Source organism: Pelmatolapia mariae, linkage group LG3_W (assembly GCF_036321145.2).
Source record: "Pelmatolapia mariae isolate MD_Pm_ZW linkage group LG3_W, Pm_UMD_F_2, whole genome shotgun sequence".
NCBI classification, from domain to species: domain Eukaryota; kingdom Metazoa; phylum Chordata; class Actinopteri; order Cichliformes; family Cichlidae; genus Pelmatolapia; species Pelmatolapia mariae.
The window spans coordinates 31,512,228-31,532,481 of record NC_086229.1 but is presented as its reverse complement, the minus strand read 5'-3'; the positions used below and the strand labels follow the sequence as shown (position 1 = coordinate 31,532,481).

At 43.3% G+C, this 20,254-nt stretch overlaps 1 protein-coding gene across 1 annotated transcript in view; it reads right to left on the bottom strand.

Moving 5' to 3' along the window:
• Positions 1-873: 873 nt before the first annotated feature.
• LOC134622013 (NLR family CARD domain-containing protein 3-like) overlaps positions 874-20,254 on the bottom strand; it is a 48,203-nt gene continuing 28,822 nt past the window's right edge. The window contains exons 7-10 of the mRNA XM_065470146.1: positions 9,462-9,635; positions 1,993-2,166; positions 1,584-1,757; positions 874-898 (exon numbers count right to left, since the gene is read on the bottom strand). Coding sequence (XP_065326218.1) covers positions 889-898; positions 1,584-1,757; positions 1,993-2,166; positions 9,462-9,635 — 532 coding nt within the window. The 3' untranslated portion in view covers positions 874-888. The remainder of the gene's footprint in view (positions 899-1,583; positions 1,758-1,992; positions 2,167-9,461; positions 9,636-20,254) is intronic.

Here is a 20,254-nt window from a genome sequence, read left to right as displayed (position 1 = left end):
TCATTTCTCGATCCCACCTTTGGCCAAATTTGTCCTCTCAGCCATGAAAGAATCCCGGGTTTTCGGCACCAAATACTAAATCTTGTTTTTATTCTTTTACTGGACAGAGAGAACACGACTCAGTTGGTCAAAGTATTTATAATTATTTTATTCAATCATCTTCTGGAAGAGAGAGACATGCACTTCCCAAAGCCATTTGCAGATCTCTAGCATTAGAAGCCAAATGTGTATCATATAGGTGTTATTTTGGTCCTTTACACGTCACACATAGTTTCGATAAAAACAACTCTTTCTGGCCTGACTTGATGTGTGTGTGTGTGGCTTAGTTTTGCTTTTTCTCTCTGTACTGGTTTCCTGTTCTTATTAATATGCCTTTGCAGCTCTGCACAAGACTTACTGTTTTTTTAAGCTTCCACTAACTTAAGCCTCTGTTGCTAAGGGAAGCTGTCACCCTCTGACCTAGTTCTCTCTCACAGCTGGCCTTCTCCTAAATTGACCTGTTATTAAAATGCATAAAGCAAGCTATAGCACTAAATAAGCTCTGGAAAATATAACTATTTCTCAACAAAGGAAAGAGCAGCAGCAGAGCAGTCCAGATACACTGATGATCCTCTGTCAGATCCAGAGGGACACACAGGGATGATGCTGGACTCTACATTGTGTCTGACAGTGGAGCTGTTCTCAGAGCAGTTCACTCTGCAGCACTGACAGTCATCTGCACTTCATTCCTCTGTCAGTCACTGCTGGATGAAGCTCTCCTCTCCACCTCCCAGTAACATGGCCCAGTCAGAGCGTCTCTACACACAAGCTGCTGCTGCTTCAACCTCTCTGGATCATCAGCACACAGCTGCTCCTCTCTCAGCACACACACCGTCCTGTTTACCATCATCAGCTCCACCTGCAGAGAGAAGAAGGACGAGCAGAGGAGATAAACAAGTGTTTCCAGAGACTCTTCATCAGCTGTCTGTCAGCGATGCAGCACATCCAGTATAAAGAGCAGCGAGGACTTCAGTGCTGGGACTGTACTAGGACTCATTGTTGCTTCACTTTATCTAATCTTTGGATTTTTATTGAAGTTGATGAAAATGTTTTTCACTCCTAGTTTGAGTTTGGACTTTGATTCATTAGAAGAACCTTGGTGTGTCCGCTCTGAGCTCTGTAGGAACCCCAACAACAAGCTCAACAATCCAGATGGACGGTTCCAGCTGTTAACTGGAGGAATTCCATCCAAACATCTGCTCTCACTAAATTCTTCCTCACCTACAGACTGTGTTCTTCACTGCTTTACACTTGGAAATGAATGCAGTCATTGGTCTGTGTGCTGCTTTGTTCAAAGAGCTGATTGGCTGTTGACAGTGTTTGATCAGAGTGTGTCAGCTGTTACTATGGTGACCATAAAGGTGACAAAAAGGCAGAAACAGGAAGTGTTTGTGTCCAATCCTGAAGTCTGTCACCATTCTCTTCTCACAGCTTCACTGAGAAGCTGCAGCTTTACAGGAAACACTGGATCTTTGTTTCATACTGACTGTGTTTAGTACAATACTGCTGAGAGCACCACCCACTCACTCCAACACTCTACTGACCTCAGAGTCTCCAGTCTGTAGTCTGGACTCTCCCTAATGTCACACAACTGCTTCACATCTGGATACTGCAGCATGTTTCCCCACAGAACCAGCTCTCTCAGATGGGAGGGGTTGGACTTCAGTGCTGAGACTAAATATTCACAGCTGATCGCTGAAAAACTGCAGCTTGACAAACTGTAAAAACAAAGTCTTTTTTTTAAATTCCATACTTGAAATCATTTTGTGTTTCATAATCTGTTCAGAGCTGAAGAAAGTCAGTATATAATAGACTAAATCAGGAACGAAGAACAAAGGTTTTCCCATATAGTTCATCAGAGTGGATCTTATATTGGGCTTCTGTCAAGAGTTTAGTGCCTGCGCAGATTTCCCTTCATATTTTTCTCTGCACAATTAAAACATGACAACTGACCTCAGAGTCTCAAATCTGCAGTCTGGACTCTCCAGAAATTGACACAGCTGCTTCACTCCCGAATCATGTAGGTTGTTGTTAGTCAGGTCCAGTTGTTTCAGATGGAAGGGATTAGACTTCAGAGCTGAGAGTAGATAATGACAGCTGATCTCTGACAAATTGCAATGTCTTAATCTGAATGAAGAATTAAAGATGCAAGCTTATTAGACATAATTTGTGCTTAAAAACATTCTGTTATGTAATTTGTTTTATGAGTAGTAATAAAAACGATTAAGACCTGGAAAAACAAAACTGGTATCTACGTGATACTGACTGTACATAGAACCTAGGGTTTAAAACGTGCAAGACTGAAAACATGTAATACATTATTTTGTCACAGCAATTTCAGGTAAACATACCCTATAATTACTTTTTGTTTAGTTTTTTAAAAAAATAATTATTATTGTGTAGTGTACGTTTTTTTTATCCATCCATTCAGCTCTGCCATGTTCAGTCCAAGCTTCAGCTATTGGTGTATATTTTCAATAAATCTACATTTTTGTAGGCTATTTACCTTATTATGTAAAGCACCAAAATTCAATTGAACTGAATCAAATTAAATTGAAATATCATTAAAAAATCAGACGAAATCAGACATAATGATATTTATATTAAGAAGAAGTTTATATTATGGTGCTCCAGTTCTCCTGTGCTTCTCTGCCATTTCACATTTTTGAAGTTTGGAGATTCTTTTTTGGGAGACTAAGAGACTCGGGGACTAGGATTTACTAAACTTCCCTCCCATTTGACTTGGTACATATCACTATCTGCACCAACACATTAAACAAAATGCAGAGAACCATTATTCCTGAGTTCTGCATTTGAGTCCGGCCAGACAAATCACAATAAAACTATTGAATAATTTACTGAAAAAATATTTAGAAACATGTATTTACGAAGTTTTGAGTTTGATTAATACGAGAACTTTGATTTTAGATGGATTTGCTTTAATTTCCACTGTACAATCAACAACAAGAGACACAGAAGTGATCTGATTTTAGCTTCTAATTATTCCCCTCCCCCCCCCCCCCCCCCTCCCCCCCAAAAAAAAAAAAAACCTGCAGGAAAACAAAGACCTTAATATAGAACTGTTGAAAAAGATGATAATGTACTTGGGTCACTGACCGTTTGGTTCTAGGTTTCTGGACTTGTTTGATTCAAAATGCTACAGTTAGTTCATGGAGCATAATTTTATTTACTCTGGCCAATAACAGGGTGAGCATAAAGGGGCTGCATTCTGAAATGCATTATTTTCATTTTCTTGTGATGCACATTAAAAGTCTGATGCAGCATTGCACCATTAGCCTCCCTGCTGGGAAAAGTTCAATAAAGTTTTTATATTATTAGTCTACTGCCCCCGCTCCACCACTCTCTCTCTCTCTCTTCATGCTGCCGTTCATGTTGTGCTGAGTAGAAACCTGTGCTCTACTTGTAGGTTGGTATCGCTGTCAGTATAAGTCCATGTGGGTTTCAGGTCTTCTTCATTGCTCCATTGCCTTTTCTAAACATGCTATAGGGTGCCAGTGTATGTTTTTGAAAACCCAGCTGGTCTTGATCAGTTTCTACAAAGGTTACTGTGCAGTATTTTAACTGTTAACTGTTCCTACGGCTGCGCTCTCCTAGACAGAGAACTCGGATGTTGTTCCTGGGATCTGCTGGAGCCACTCACCTAGCTTGGGGGGTCACTGCACTAAGTGCACCGATTACCAGTGTTGGGGAGTAACGGAATACATGTACCGCCGTTACGTATTTAGAATACAAAATATGAGTAACTGTATTCCGTTACAGCTACCGTTTAAAAAGTTGGTATTCAGAATACAGTTACTTTGGTGAAATAAATGGATTACACGGCGGTACTTTCCTGTTTCATATTCTCGCGGGTCAGGACTGTTTGGGTTTGTTCTGTTGTTCCAGGTGGCAGCGTTGCGGTTGCCACGGTTACAGGGTGACGCGCTCTCTCGCTGCGTGTTTCCTGGGTGAGAGAGTGCTTTTTTGTTGTTGTTGCTGTGCTAAGCTAAAAGGCAGAATGCTACAGGCATAGCTCTAAAGAATGTAGCCTCATGGGCAGTGTAGTCCGTGCTGCAGCGAGAATGGACTGCCATACACGTTATGTGTCTGTGAGCGAGGGAGGGACAAAAAGGAAAAGTCCGAGCTGTCATCGAGCATAAACGGGAGCTGGAAGTATGTAAATATAATAAGATAAGATAAGATAAGATAAGATAACCTTTGTTAGTCCCACATGTGGGAAATTTGTTTTGTCACAGCAGGAAGTGGACAGTGCAAAAGTTATGAAGCACAAATTAGAATAAAATAAAATAAGAATAAATACAGTACACAACTGTACAGAATAGAATAAAATAAAATACTATATACAGTAGAATAAAATATACAATAAGATAAAAATAGAATACAAATGCTATATACAACTGAGTAAAAATACAATGATGCCAGAAAAGATTATTGCACATTAGTGTTATTGCACATTTGTGGATGTCTGTGTTTGATCAGTTAAAGTCTTTGTTGTGGAGTCTGACAGCAGTGGGGAGGAACGACCTGCGAAATCGCTCCGTCCCACACCGTGGGTGCCGCAGTCTCCCACTGAAGGAGCTGCTCAGTGCTGTCACAGTCTCATGCATGGGGTGGGAGATGTTGTCCAACAGGGATGACAGCTTAGCCACCATTCTCCTGTCACTCACCACCTCCACTGGGTCCAGAGGGCATCCTAGAACAGAGCTGGCCCTTCTGATCAGCCTGTTCAGTCTCTTCCTGTCCCCAGCAGAGATGCTGCCGCCCCAGCAGACCACACCATAAAAGATGGCTGAGGCCACCACAGAGTCATAGAAGGTCTTCAGGAGTGGGCCCTCCACTCCAAACGACCTGAGTCTCCGCAGCAGGTACAGTCTGCTCTGCCCTTTCCTGTAGAGGGCGTCTGAGTTATGAGTCCAGTCCAGTTTGCTGTTCAGATGAACACCAAGGTACCTGTAGCTGTCCACAGCCTCAATGTCCATACCTTGGATGTTCAGTGGTTGCAGTGGAGGATGTTTGTGCCTGCGGAAGTCAACCACCAGCTCCTTTGTTTTACTGGCATTGATCCGGAGGTAGTTCAGCTGGCATCAGTCCACAAAGTCCTGAGTCAGTCCTCTGTAATCCTTGTCGTCCCCATCAGTGATGAGGCCGACTATAGCAGAGTCATCAGAGAACTTCAGGAAGCACTGGGTGTAGTTGTGCGAGAAGTCTGCAGTGTAGAGGGTGAAGAGGAACGGAGCCAGAACCGTCCCCTGTGGGGCCCCCGTACTGCAGACGACCCTGTCCGACACACAGCCCTGAGTCCTCACATACTGTGGTCGGTTGGTGAGGTAGTCCAAAATCCAGGTAGTGAGGTGATGGTCCACTCCTGAGTTCTCCAGCTTGTCCTTCAGAACCGAGGGAAGAATAGTGTTGAAGGCACTGGAGAAATCAAAGAACATGATTCTCACAGTGCTTCCAGCGGTCTCCAGGTGAGCGAGGGAGCGATGTAGGAGGTGAATGACGGCATCATCCGCTTCAATGCCAGGCTGGTAGGCAAACTGAAGTGGGTCCAGTGATGAGCTCACAAGGCGCCGAAGCTGAGCCAGGACCAGCCGCTCCAGGGTCTTCATCAGGTGGGATGTCAGAGCCACCGGCCTGTAGCTGTTGAGGTCCTTGGGGCGTGAAGTCTTTGGCACTGGTACAACACAGGAGGTTTTCCAGAGCTGTGGGACTCTTTCCAGCCTCAGGCTCAGGTTGAAGAGGTTCTCCATCACACCACACAGTTGGTCCGCGCAGGACCTGACAAACCCTTGAGCTGATGCCATCTGGACCCGCTGCTTTCTTGGCTTTAATCCTCCTCAGTTCCCTCCTAACCTGGGTGGTTGAGAGAGACAGGCTGGAGCCTTGTGTTGAGTGTGTATTGGATGCTGTTGTTGGGGGTGGGGAGGAGTGAGCAGGGTGAATAGAGGAGGTGTGAAGTGTCTGAGGTGTCAGAGGTGGAACAGCAGCAGTGGGGGTGGGTGAGTCTGCAGCCGATGTTGGAGACTGCCTCATGGCTGAATCAAATCTGTTGAAGAAATGATTCAGTTCATTTGCCCACCTCACATCCCTCCCAGGCAGAGAGTTCTGATGTTTGTGGCCTGAGATGGTTCTGAGGCCTCTCCAGACTTCACCAACGTTGTTTTGCTGAAGCTGGTTCTCCATCTTCTGCCTGTAGCTGTCCTTCCCATTCCCATTATCAGTCCTCTCAGCTCTCTCTGCACCCTTTTCAACTCCTCTTTGTCTTTGGATTTGAAGGCCCTCCTCTTCTGCTTGAGGACGGCTTTAATTTCTGGGTTAATCCAAGGTTTGTTGTTGGAGAAACACCGTACAGTCCTGGTAGGTACGGTGTTATCCACACAGAAATTAATATAGTCAGTAATGCATGTAGTAAGGTTGTGGATGTCCTCTCCGTGGTCGTCACAGATCACCTCCCACACAGTCGACTCAAAACAATCCTTAAGAGCCTCCTCGCTCTCCTCCGACCATCTCTGTACTGTGCAGGTGGCTGGTGGCTCCCTGCGCACTAAGGGCTCATACACAGGGACAAGGTGCACCAGGTTGTGATCAGATCTGCCCAGGGGAGGGAGAGGTGATGAACTGTATGCCTCTTCAGCATTGGCATACAGGAAGTCCAGTGTTTTATTGTCTCTGGTTGGGCAGGTCACATACTGGGTGAAGGTGGGCAGTGTGGGGTCCAGTGAGGCATGATTGAAGTCCCCTGATATTATGAGGAGGGCTCTTGGAGATTGTGTTTGCAGTCTGCTGACCACTGAGTGGAGAGTGTCACAGGCTGCATCCGCGTTGGCCGAGGGGAGGACATACGCTGTTATCGCGATAACATGCGAGAATTCCCGGGGCAGGTAGTACAGACGCATGCTAACGGCTAACAGCTCAATGTCTCTGCTGCAGAGTTGTTCTTTCACAGTGATGTGCCCAGGGTTACACCATCTGTCATTCACAAACACTACCAGTCCCCCTCCTTTCCTCTTACCGCTCTCTCTCGTCCTGTCCGCTCGCAGCAGCTGGAATCCCGGTAGTGTCACGCTCGTGTCCGGAGTTAGCGGTGTTAGCCACTACTCCGTTAGCATCATGATGCTACATTGCCGGTACTCCCTCTGTGACCAGGTTAGCGACGTGAGCTCATCCATCTTATTGGGCAAAGATCGTACATTTCCAATATTTACAGAAGGAAGAGCTGGTCGATAACGTCTCCTTCTCGGGTGACGGCGCTCCTTCCCAGCACGAGACCCCCGTCTTTTCCTCCTCAGCTCGCTGGGAATGTCGGGTCTGTCCGCCGGCACACGGGGGGCGCCGGAAGTAGTAGTAGTAGTAGGATGTAATAATAACCACTGCAGCCAAGAAGAGTGCCTGACGAGCCCAGCTGTAAGTAAGCTATTAAGACTCAACTGTACACTGTATTCGTGTTTTCCTCCGGAAAAAATAAGGCTATGTCCACACGTACCCGGGTATTTTTGAAAACGCAGATTTTTCTATGCGTTTGCACATAAACGGCGTTTTCGGTCACTGAAAACGGAGATTTCTAAAAACTCCGGCCAGGGTGGATATTTTCTAAAACTCCGTTTTTTTGCATTTACGTGTGGACGAGAAAAACGGAGAAAACGCAGCGTCAAAGGTGTGTGCCTTTTTTGACGTCACAGTGTGCGCCACGTTGTTGTTTTGGTGAAATGAATTTCTACAATACTGTTATTGTTAATTGTCCTCTCTGCAGTGTTTAAATGCTTACATATACACACACAGTTACTGTCCCTCCACACATATGACTCGGTTCTGCTTCTATGCCCCAGCTTTGTTTACTATTTCCCACCGAGGATTCTAGACTTCTGATTGGCCAACATTTCTACACGGTTAGGAATATAGCGCCACCTGTTGCTTTGGCATGTTCCTAGCAGCGTTTTCCTTCATTTCTGCCTTTACGTGTGGACGGGATTATTTTTTAAAACGAAAACGGAAAATCTCCGTTTTCAAAAATACCCGTGTACGTGTGGACATAGCCTAAGTTCCATTGGAGCAGCCTTTCAACACCTCTCTCTGTCTCTGGCAAGCAAAGTTGACCCAGACAACAAAGTAAAGCTATTTTTCGGCTACCAGCCCGACACGGAACCCGCCGTATTAGCCAGAGGTCCCTTTACTACGGTTCGGAGCCGCGGACCTTCAGTAACAGTAATAAATCACAGCAATAGTACATTCACGTAGTTGTAAACAGCATGATAATATATTAAGTAATCCGAAGTATTCAGAATATGTTACTCTCATTGAGTAACGTAACGGAATACGTTACAGAATACATTTTGGGGCATGTATTCTGTAATCTGTAATGGAATACATTTTAAAAGTAACCTTTCCAACACTGCCGATTACCACTATTACTTTCACCCTCCATATCTTCTCAAGCTCTTGTCTGAGCCCTTAGCACTTGTCAAGTTTTGAGTTCAAGTCTGACTTGCGGCCCTTTGCTGCCTTTCCCTTCTTTCTTTTGCCACTGTCGAGACAAGTGGGACAGCCCCCCCGGCTTGTTATTCTAAACAATGATTAAGAGTCAAATTAGTAGGAGAAATGAGTTGAGGAGTATTCTAATGTATGGATTTTGTGTATAGACATGATGCAGCTTTGAAGTTGGCAAATGGACTGTATTTGTATAGCGCTTTTCTAGTCCCTAAGGACCCCAAGGTGCTTTACACAATCAGTCACCCACCCATTCACACACTGCTGATGGCAAGCCACATTGTAGCCACAGCCACCCTGGGGTGCACTGAAAAAGGCGAGGCTGCCGGACACTGGCGCCACCGGGCCCTCTGACCACCACCAGTAGGTAAGGGGTGAAGTGTCTTGCCCAAGGACAAAGCAACCGAGGCTGTCCGAGCCGGGGCTCGAACCGGCAACCTTCCAATTACAAGATGAACTGCCAACTCTTTAGCCACAATCCCCCCCTGGCAGATTCATGTCTGTATGGCCACAGAACATATGAAAGATAAGACTCCCAGCTCTCACAGGAGGTGGGGGACTTTCTGAACCAGTCGTCAGTCTGTTTTTCTATATTAGCCCGTGACATTCACACCCATTGAAACCCTAATAACGCTGTTGGTCAGGGTCCCTCTCTAAATCAGAAAAGGTTGAAAGGATGTGAGGTGTGGGCCATAAGCTGAGAATTACTGTTTTAAGGTTTTGAGTTTTTTGTGAACTTTGCTGTGCCATGGTCAATGAAGTAAACCGGGGAAGAAGGGAACTTATTTTCCCAAATCCAAGATAATCCTAGATAATCAGTGTTGCACAATATAAAATTATCCTTCAGTTTGTAATTTGGTGTCAGCACAGCTTTCACATCATATTATTGTCATCACAAGTTAAATATGGTGTCTCACCTCAGAATCTCCAGTCTACAGTGTAGACTTTTCAGAAAACCAGAGAGCTGCTTCACTCCCAAATCCTGCAAATTGTTGTAACTCAGGTCAAGATTTTTCATATGGGAGAGGCTGGATTTCAGTGCTGAAGCCAGATAATCACAGCTTTTCTCTGACAATCTGCAGCTCTCCAATCTGAATAAAGAATAGAAGATGTAAGTTGGTTTTTGAAATCATAATATATGCTTCTACATATTTGGAGTCCTGGGATCAAAACCACAAAATTTATTTGAATACAGACAACATATTTTTCCTATTAGATTATTGAAGTAGACAAAATACATTCATTCGAACAAAGAGTTCTCCAATCCAAGGGATGAGGTAATATCTACAAAGTGCAAAAATGAAAAAATTATGTTAATGGACAGGGCTCTAGACTAACTTTTTGCCGTGGTTGCAATGGAATGCAATCTTAGGTGCACCAGCACAAAAGTTAGGTGCACCCAAATTTTTCCATCACATTGCTTAACACCGCAGTTTTACATGTGCACTTTTTGGGGGGGGAAATTGCTGTCCATACAGACAATATTGATTTGTAAATGATTAACTAACAATCTTCTCAACACAAAGTTCTTTATTTGGAGCACAGTTCTAAAAGAAAGATAAGTTACTGAAAAAGTGCTTAAAGTGCTTTAACACTGTTAGGTTTTGTATTGTTGATTGTCATTTATGCTTAGAAATATCTACTCATATATTCTTAGAGTTTTATAATTAGTTGTAGATTAATAGAAGTTTGATCCTTAGTAGTCTGCAGACACACGTTGTGTGCATTCCAGAGCACTCTGGCTTTCACACCCACATCCTGGGAGCATGGGAGAGGTCGTACCTTGTCTTATTGTTTTATGGTAGGATAAACGTCTCTATGTCTGTTTTTAGGCTAAGTGCATTTTGTTTAGATGAACTGCTGGACTTCCAGGCCAACAGGGTTAGGAAGTCATTTTATGGCCACACACACACACACACACACACACACAGGGTATTCTTTGTTTACATGTATACCTGGGAACGCTGTTATATGTTAATGACCCTATGCATATTCATGGAACCACAATAAAAGAGCAGTGCTATGGGGGAGCGGACGAGAGCAACTGGGGTCAAGCGAAGGAATGGCGCCTGTCCAGTTCTCTCCCGTGCACGTGAAACATGAAGAACTTGCCTACTCGTGTCTTGCTTGCTGTGTAATTACATTGCCTTCAACGTTCCAGCAAATAGGGTTAAGCTACAAACCTATCAAACACTCTTTGGCAATATTGTAGACGATGTTAAACTTAATCATCATCTCGGCCTCCTCTGATGAACTGTTTGCTGCTGCCTGCTGCTGAAAGGCTGTGGGGAGAGGGGACACTTGGGCAGTGCATTTATCGCAACATATAATGTGTTTTCTGGATACACTGTGCTTTTTCAGTGTTCAAAGGTTGATGGCTCTGTGTCAGACCACTGGCTATGAATTTCAGATGCCTTTGTGTCAAAGTAACTGAGAATAAAACACAGAGAATAAACTGAGAATAAAATGTACACACGAAGGACTACAGGAATATCTGGACCACGGCCAATCAGAGAGGTCCCACTCCTGACTATCTCTGATTGGTTTAGACCACGGGGGGCGCCGGAAGTAGTAGTAGTAGTAGGATGTAATAATAACCACTGCAGCCAAGAAGAGTGCCTGACGAGCCCAGCTGTAAGTAAGCTATTAAGACTCAACTGTACACTGTATTCGTGTTTTCCTCCGGAAAAAATAAGGCTATGTCCACACGTACCCGGGTATTTTTGAAAACGCAGATTTTTCTATGCGTTTGCACATAAACGGCGTTTTCGGTCACTGAAAACGGAGATTTCTAAAAACTCCGGCCAGGGTGGATATTTTCTAAAACTCCGTTTTTTTGCATTTACGTGTGGACGAGAAAAACGGAGAAAACGCAGCGTCAAAGGTGTGTGCCTTTTTTGACGTCACAGTGTGCGCCACGTTGTTGTTTTGGTGAAATGAATTTCTACAATACTGTTATTGTTAATTGTCCTCTCTGCAGTGTTTAAATGCTTACATATACACACACAGTTACTGTCCCTCCACACATATGACTCGGTTCTGCTTCTATGCCCCAGCTTTGTTTACTATTTCCCACCGAGGCTTCTAGACTTCTGATTGGCCAACATTTCTACACGGTTAGGAATATAGCGCCACCTGTTGCTTTGGCATGTTCCTGGCAGCGTTTTCCTTCATTTCTGCGTTTACATGTGGACGGGATTATTTTTTAAAACGAAAACGGAAAATCTCCGTTTTCAAAAATACCCGTGTACGTGTGGACATAGCCTAAGTTCCATTGGAGCAGCCTTTCAACACCTCTCTCTGTCTCTGGCAAGCAAAGTTGACCCAGACAACAAAGTAAAGCTATTTTTCGGCTACCAGCCCGACACGGAACCCGCCGTATTAGCCAGAGGTCCCTTTACTACGGTTCGGAGCCGCGGACCTTCAGTAACAGTAATAAATCACAGCAATAGTACATTCACGTAGTTGTAAACAGCATGATAATATATTAAGTAATCCGAAGTATTCAGGAGGTCCCACTCCTGACTATCTCTGATTGGTTTAGACCACGATAGGGGCATAATGTGTGTCTGTTGTTGACCATGACCAGAATTTTATTTTTACTCGAACAGCTGGCTGCACCGGTGCGACCAAGGATTTTTTCTAGTGGCACCATTCAAAAATTTGGTCAAGTCTGTCCCGTATTTAACAAGTGAAAATAAAATACAATAAACAATAAAAGGTGAATCAAATAGACCAGGGGTAGGCAACCTTTCTAATGACGAATGCCATCTAAAATTTCCTCAGAAGTCAGTGTACCATATGATTGCATTAGCAATACATTTAATAACGCTCTATATGAACAGTTACACACTATATAGAACCACTTTATAGAATTATCTTTGTTTGCAGATGTTGGCAGCTATCAGCGAAAGCCAAATACTGTCAATAAGGCCTCTGCAATGTTCTGAAGACAGTTAAACTTGTCAGGTAGTGATGTCCAGCAGGTGAAAATGCAAGCTCCATGAACACCCACAGCTGTGGATTCCAGCTGCTTCGATGTTGCATTAACTGGCATTAACTCAGCAAGTTAATGCGAGACAAATCTAGCTGCTCATTAAAGCTTTCTGGTTTGGTCAGAAAAAAAAAACATTGGTCCATACACCTGAAAGTCCCAAAAACGCATTGTGAATTCTGTCTCAAGTCTACGGATGTATCCGTGTATTTCCGTGGTGCTGATGCTGTGCTGAGCGGACAGCTCCTGAAGCTTTTGAAGTGTCAAAATGTGGAAAGCTAACAACATCCCTCTCACCAGTAGGCTGTTATTTTTAGCCAATTACAAGTTGAATCTGGTAGTTGGGGTTGTTAGCTAAGATACAGTCATTAAGAAGCGGCACAACTAATGTGTCTATGCAAGGTAATTTGCGATGTGCACCGCTGGCGTGGCCATTTATTTTTTGATGCACCTTCTCAGATTAATTCACTGCATGTCGTGCCCAGGGCTGGACTGAGACAAAAAATCGGCCCGGGCATTTTGACTAAAGACCGGCCCACCAGGTATTAAAGCCATAAAGCCTTTGAATGAAAACAAATGCTGTTGTGACAGTGATGTACAGTCTTGTTGGTATATGTATGATTTCTATACATTTTACATCAGATAAAAACTTTGGTTGTAAGCTTCAGATAATTATTTAATAATGTGCCCCCCTTTCCCTGTTGATGCCCTACCTGGCCCCCTGGCAAAACTTTGCTAGACCCACCCCTGCACAGTTACCAGCTGTCAGCTACTTAGAAAAGGATCCTGGTGTTATTTGTCTCTCAGAAACAGTTCATAACTTCCCTTTAACTCATTTATGTGACCTAAAAGGTAAACCTGTTTCTCCATCACCTGTTCAGCTCTGATGATTCAGTAAGGACATCTCCTGGTTTCATCTTCATGTTTCCCTCTCACCAGATATACAAACCGATATCATGACCAGCAGCTTTACAGCTGTGGCTCCAGCAAACATCAGCTGATAATAGAAATTAATATTAAATAAATTCTAACAACAGCTGATCAAGCTTAAAGTGCTGCTGTTGTTTAGCGTGACATTCGCTGGTTTCCTCTTTCTGGCGCAAAGTGGGCGATAAACAAACGCGAGAGAAAAGCCGATCAGCTGATCATTGATCAGTTTCATGATTGAAGTAGCAACAGGAGAGGAAGGGGAGAGAATGAGAGAAGAAGAGGCAGCTGACAGCGTGACGACAGAATAACTCCAGCTTTGTGTCTTTTCCATCCTAACTGAAGTACGGGACAAACTGCATCCCTTTTCAGCTTAATACGAAACGCGAAATATATTCTCTGAATACGGGACGATTCCGTTTTTTACGGGACGGTTGGCAACTCTACTAACTAACCTTATGAACAAAATAAAGTTCAACATCAGTAACATCATAGCACCCACCCAGCTGTATAGAAACTCTGTCATGCTAGCTAGTACGCAGTACGAGTTATTGTAAGTGACTGTAGAAAGTCAGCACAACGAAAATAAACTCCACCTAAACTTGGTTTATATCTGACCCAGATAGACTGCAGGTCATAGCTTCTTACCTGAAGTTCAGTTCACCTGAGACTCGGACCAGCGGCTGCCTCGGGTCTCTCATCTTGCCTCCCCTTTCTCTTATCCAGTTGCTGGCCTCCACCACTTGCTAATGTTACTGAATCTGTGGAAGCTATGCCATAGCCACCACCATACAACTGAGTTATTTTTACACACCGGCCAGCATCTGGCCAATCCACCACCTTTCATTGTTTACCATTACAAAAAAAAATTAATAAAAAATCATCGGCCCACCGAGCAAATGCCTGGTATGCCCGATGGCCAGTCCAGCTATGGTCGTGCCATCAGTTAACCCTTCGCGTGCCAGCTGTGGCACACGTGCCTAGGGTTGCCGACCCCTGAAATAGACCATTACGGCAAGGCTGGGATGGTCCATTTGGTAAAGTAAATCCGTTGGGCATCTTTCCTCGCCTTTGCACAATAATTCTGATGGCAAAAGAGCCAAACGGGACAGGCAAAAAAAAAAAAGAAAGAAAAGAAAAAGAAAAATTTGGTCGCATTTGCGACCAAATTGGTCACACTCTAGAGCCCTGATGGACTAGAATTCTAGTAGATGATCACATGCAAGTTCTGTAACCAAATTTTAGGAAATAATAATGTTTCTTTCATATGCACCACAGCCAAAGTTTTCAACTTTTACATTACACAGTGTGAACTTACTGAGTGGATAAATAGTATAGTGGTATAATAGTATATATAATAGTGGATGAATTCTGTTATAGAAAGAAAAATGAAGGAACTGATCAGGGAGGATTGCAGTGGCTGGAACTAAAGCCAGATGATGAGTAAGTCTCCAGCCTAATTAATAAGTGGTATATTTGCATATTGGCAAAGTTGCCACATGGAAGTTACTAAGTTTATTTGTGCGCATGACATATTATAAAGCTGAAATAACGTCAAGAATGAGCTCACTAATAGGCTTTTATAAAGGAAAATAACCAAAGTCACTGAATATTGCACATATACCAGTAAATCTTGCCTGTCATTCCTCATTACTGACAAAATCATATTTTGGTTTAAGTTGTGTTTGTAAAAAAGGTGCCTAAAAAGTACAGCAAGCTGTCCATACCTGAGGCCTTGGAAACTGCCAAGCAAAGACTCACTGCCTTGGCCAGCCGCTTGAAGAGATACAATGAAGGCAGGAGAATAAACCAGCTGTTCTCCAAAGAACCAGCCAGGGTTTACTCTCAGTGGCAGGGCAACAATATGAGAACAGTACCACCAAGGCTGGAAACGGAGATATACATATGTAAATGGCAGAAGGAAACAACCCATAACGGCAATGCTCAGTGGCTAGTAGATCTGAGGGCAGACTACAGCAACTTCCCTGAACAGGGTCCAGTAATATCACAGTGGCAGATATCCAAGAAAGGGTCTCCAGTGTGAAGAGCTGGACACAAGCAGCCCCCGACATGGTTCACGCCTACTGGCTGAAGAAGCTGACTGCACTCCACGAGCGCCTAGCAGCACAAATGAACCAGCTGCTAGTTGACAAGAGACACCCGGAATGGCTAACCAAAGTCCGGACAGTCCTGATCCTCAAGCACCCCCAGAAGGGACCGGTCCCATCCAACTACCGACCAGTAACCTGCCTCAGTACCACGTGGAAGCTCCTGTCAGGCATCATACCGGCTAAGATGAACAGGCACATGGCTCAATCAATGAGTGGGCCACAGAGGTGCAAATCACCAGCTACTGGTAGACCGAGCAGTCAGCCGAGACTGCAAGACTAGGCTCACCAACCTGTGCACTGCCTGGATTGATTACAAGAAGGCCAAGGATTCAGTGCCCCACAGCTGGATACTGGAATGCCTAGAACTATAGAAGATCAACAGGGCCCTAAGAGCCTTCATCAGGAACTCAATAGGGATGTGGTTTACAACACTAGAGGCCAACTTCAAACCCATAGCACAAGTCACCATCAAGTGCGGGATTTACCAAGGAGATGCTCTCTCCCCACTGCTGTTCTGCAGCGGCCTGAACCCCCTCAGTGAGATCATTAACAAGACTGGCTATGGATACTGGATACTACACTGGAGAAGTGTAGTCGGATGATAACAAATAGAGGGAAGGTAGTCAGAACTGAGGGGATCGAACTACCAGAAGGCAACATTGCAGACATAGAGCACAGTTACAAGTAACTGGGGATCCCACAGGCTAACAGGAGCCATGAAGAGGCTGCTAGGAAAGCTGCAACCACCAAGTACCTGCAGAGGGTCAGGCAGGTCCTCAGGAGTCAGCTGAACGGTAAGAACAAGATCTGGGCTATCAACACCTAAGCCCTGCCCGTGATCAGGTACCCCTGCTGGGATAATAAGCTGGCCAAAGGAGGAGATAGAAGCCACTGACATCAAGACAAGGAAACTCCTGACCATGCATGGAGGGTTTCACACCAAGTCCAGCACCCTGAGGCTGTACGTCAAGTGGAAGGAAGGAGGCCGGGGACTGGTGAGTGTCAGCGCCATGGTCAAGGATGAAACAAGGAACATCCACGAATACATCAGCAAGATGGTCCCAACTGACAGTGTACCCAGTGAATACCTCAGGCAGGAGAAACCCAAGAAAGAGGAGGAAGACGAGGAACCTTCATGGAAGGACAGGCCCCTGCACGGTATGTACCACCGTTAGATAGGGGTGGCTGATATCCAGAAATCCTACCAGTGGCTGGACAAAGCTGGACTGAAAGACAGCATGGAGGCACTTATCATGGCAGCACAGGAAAAAGCTGTGAGCACAAGATCCAAGAATCCAAGATGGCAGCATGCTCTTTGTTCGTTACGTGTCTGTCTGAAATCAGTTGTCTGTAATTAGTTGTTCTTAAAAGAGTTTTTCGTATTTTTTCGTATTTCTTAACAATTTTTTTACGTATTTCTTAACCTGACAGTTAATATTGCATGGATTGTTGGAAAATGTGTGGTTGGTAGATGCTTTGGAATTTGATGGATGCCTCTTCCTGGAGCTAACAGGCCTAGCCTGGCCCTGTACCGTCCTCCTGGAGTTAACTGGCCTAGACCCGGCTCTACACCATCTTCCAGGAGCTAACTGGCTAAGGTCTGGCCCTGCACCATCCTCCAGGAGCCAATTGGCCTAGGCATGGCCCTGTGCCATCCTTGTGGAGCTAACAGGCTTAGGACTGGCCTTGCATTATCCTTGTGGAGCTAACTGGCTTAGGTCCGGCCTTGTACCATCTCCCATGAGTTAACTGGCTTTAGTATTTTAGTATTTACTATTTTTATATTCCTCTTGGCCTTTTTGGACCCTCGGATAAGCAATTGCATATGGACACATAGCAGGGGAACCTCTGAAAATGATCTTTATCTGCAAGAGAATTCTGAAAAAGGCATATGCTCTATACTGTTGAAAAAAATAGAGCAGTTACCAACTCAGTTGGATCATGACATTAGTTTCATGCCTGTTTTGCCCAGAGACTTCCCTAAACTTCAGTCTACTCTGGTCTTGCATACTTATTTCATTTGCCCATTTAATGGAGGCTTCAGCTCGGGTTCAACATATCAAAGTTCTGAACCCAAATCAAAGGTGAAACAGAGGTTGTTGATTGTCTTGCTTCTATTTTTGTCAGGAAATGTGCAACCAAATCCTGGCCCTGAACTGCAATATTCCCAGACTCCTTCTGATTTTAAAATAATGTCTGGTGTCAAATATATTCATCTTAATGTGCGCAGCCTACTACCGAAGATGGACATGGTCAAAATTTGGGTTAAATCTACAGATGCAGATGTTGTTATAATTTCTGAAACTTGGTTAACTAAATCTATTACTAATGAAGACATTAACATATATGGGTACAATGTATATCGTACTGATAGGCCAAAAAAAGGAGGCGGTGTAGCTATTTATGTCAAATCAAGATTTAATGCCTCGATTGTTCTGTCCCAATCGATATGCAAACAAATGGAGTTTTTGGCTTTGAATGTAGATATTGCTAATACTCTTTCGATAACCATTGTTGGGTGTTACAGGCCCCCATCTGCTTCAAAAGAGGCATTATCTTCACTAAAGCATCTTTTGGCTAAATTAAATTACACTGAACTACTAATGGCTGGAGATTTGAACTGGGACTGGCTAAATGCAACTTCTGGTGAATTTAAAGAATTTTGCGATTCAATTAATCTTACCCAGCTAGTCTATCTTCCTACCAGGCCAAATCTTAAATGCCCTGAAAAGTCCACATTAATTGATTTTGTTTTAACAAATGTACCTCATAAATTCTCTTCGCTTGGTGTCTTCTGTAATGACCTAAGTGATCACTGTGTTGTTGCTGTTTGTAGAAATGTTAAAATTCCAAAATATAAGCCGCGCATAGTGTGTAAAAGGAATCTTAAACAATTCAATGAACAGGCTTTTCATCATGATTTGTCAGTAGTTAATTGGGAAAAAATCGGACTATTACCAGATGTAGAGTTAGCCTGGACATATTTTAAGGAAAGTTTTATGGAAATTGTTAGTAAACATGCACCCTTACGGAAAGTTAGAATTAAAGGCCGAGAAAATCCCTGGTTCTTGCAGACACTCGCAGATAACATACACAAGCGTAATAGAGCATGGGACAAGGCGAGGCAAACAGATACTTCTACTGATTGGTCTGTTTTCAAACAGCTTAGAAATAAATGCACTTCTCTTATTAAAAAGGCCAAATCCGAATACTTTTTGTCTGTCACCACTGAGAATCTCAACGATCCACAGAAATTTTGGAAAGTAATCAAGTCTTTTTCTGTCAATAAAATGACTCAAACCTTTCCTAAATTTGTTGTAAAAGACTCAGTCTCAATTAATGATAAAACTGAAATTTTGAATTGCTTTAATGAGCACTTTTTATCAGTGGGTTCCTTGTTTGATTCTGCAGAAACTTTTTTAACAAATTCTTGCCCAAAATTCTCTATGTTTTCTGGAATCCGTTTTAGCTTTGTACCTTTTAGTGTTTATGAAGTGCATAAAGCTTTAAAGGCTTTGGATCACAGAAAACCTCCTGGTCCAGACTTGATGGAACCTTATTTTTTGAAGCTGGCAGCGGATTATATTGCAGAACCACTTTCAATTCTATTTAATTTTTCAATTAAAACCAAAGAAATTCCATCGGTTTGGAAATCAGCTTTTGTCTTGCCTTTGTTGAAAGGAGGTGATCCATCGGTGTTGACTAATTATAGGCCAATATCAAATTTGTGTGTTTTATCCAAAATCATGGAATCTCTAGTTTGTGATCAGTTGAAGGAGTTTTTGTACTCTAATGATATTGTTTCTAAATTTCAGTCAGGCTTCAGGAAAAAACACAGTACCAACAATGCAACTATGAAAGTGATAAATGATATTATTATGGCACTTGATAAGAAATTGTACTGTGCGTCACTCTTTATTGACCTCTCAAAAGCTTTTGACACTGTTGATCATGCTGTCCTAAAAAACAGACTGCTCAGCCTTGGATTGTCACATCATGCAATAGCGTGGTTCTCAAATTATCTGAATAATAGAACCCAGTGCATTAAACTTTGTTCTAAATTTGTTGCTGTCCACAAGGGGGTGCCACAGGGCTCAGTTTTGGGTCCCCTTCTGTTTCTTTTATATATCAATGACTTGGGTCAAAATGTCTCAGACACAAATTTGCATTTTTATGCTGACGATACAGTTATTTACTGTTATGGATCATCTCTTACTCAGGCCATTGAAACCTTACAGAAAGCCTTTGTTGCTTTCCAGCATTCACTTATCCAGCTAAAATTAGTTCTCAATGCTGATAAGACTAAGCTAATGTTGTTTTCTAAGTCAAAGAAGGTCCCCTATTCCAGTGGTGTCCACCCTTGAAGGAAATGTCATAGAGATAGTTCATGAATATAAATACCTTGGTGTCTGGATAGATGACTCCTTTACCTTTAAACCACATATAGAGAGACTTGTAAAGAAACTGAGGCTGAAACTTCGTTTTTTTTCCCGTAATAAACAGTGTTTTTCCTTTGCAGTAAAAAAACGTCTTGTCACTGCAACCTTTTTATCTGTGTTAGATTATGGTGACATTCTGTATATGAACGCTTCTTCTTCATGCCTTCTAATGTTGGACATGGTGTATCATGCTTCCTTGAGGTTTATCACCAATTGTAGATATCTGACCCATCATTGTG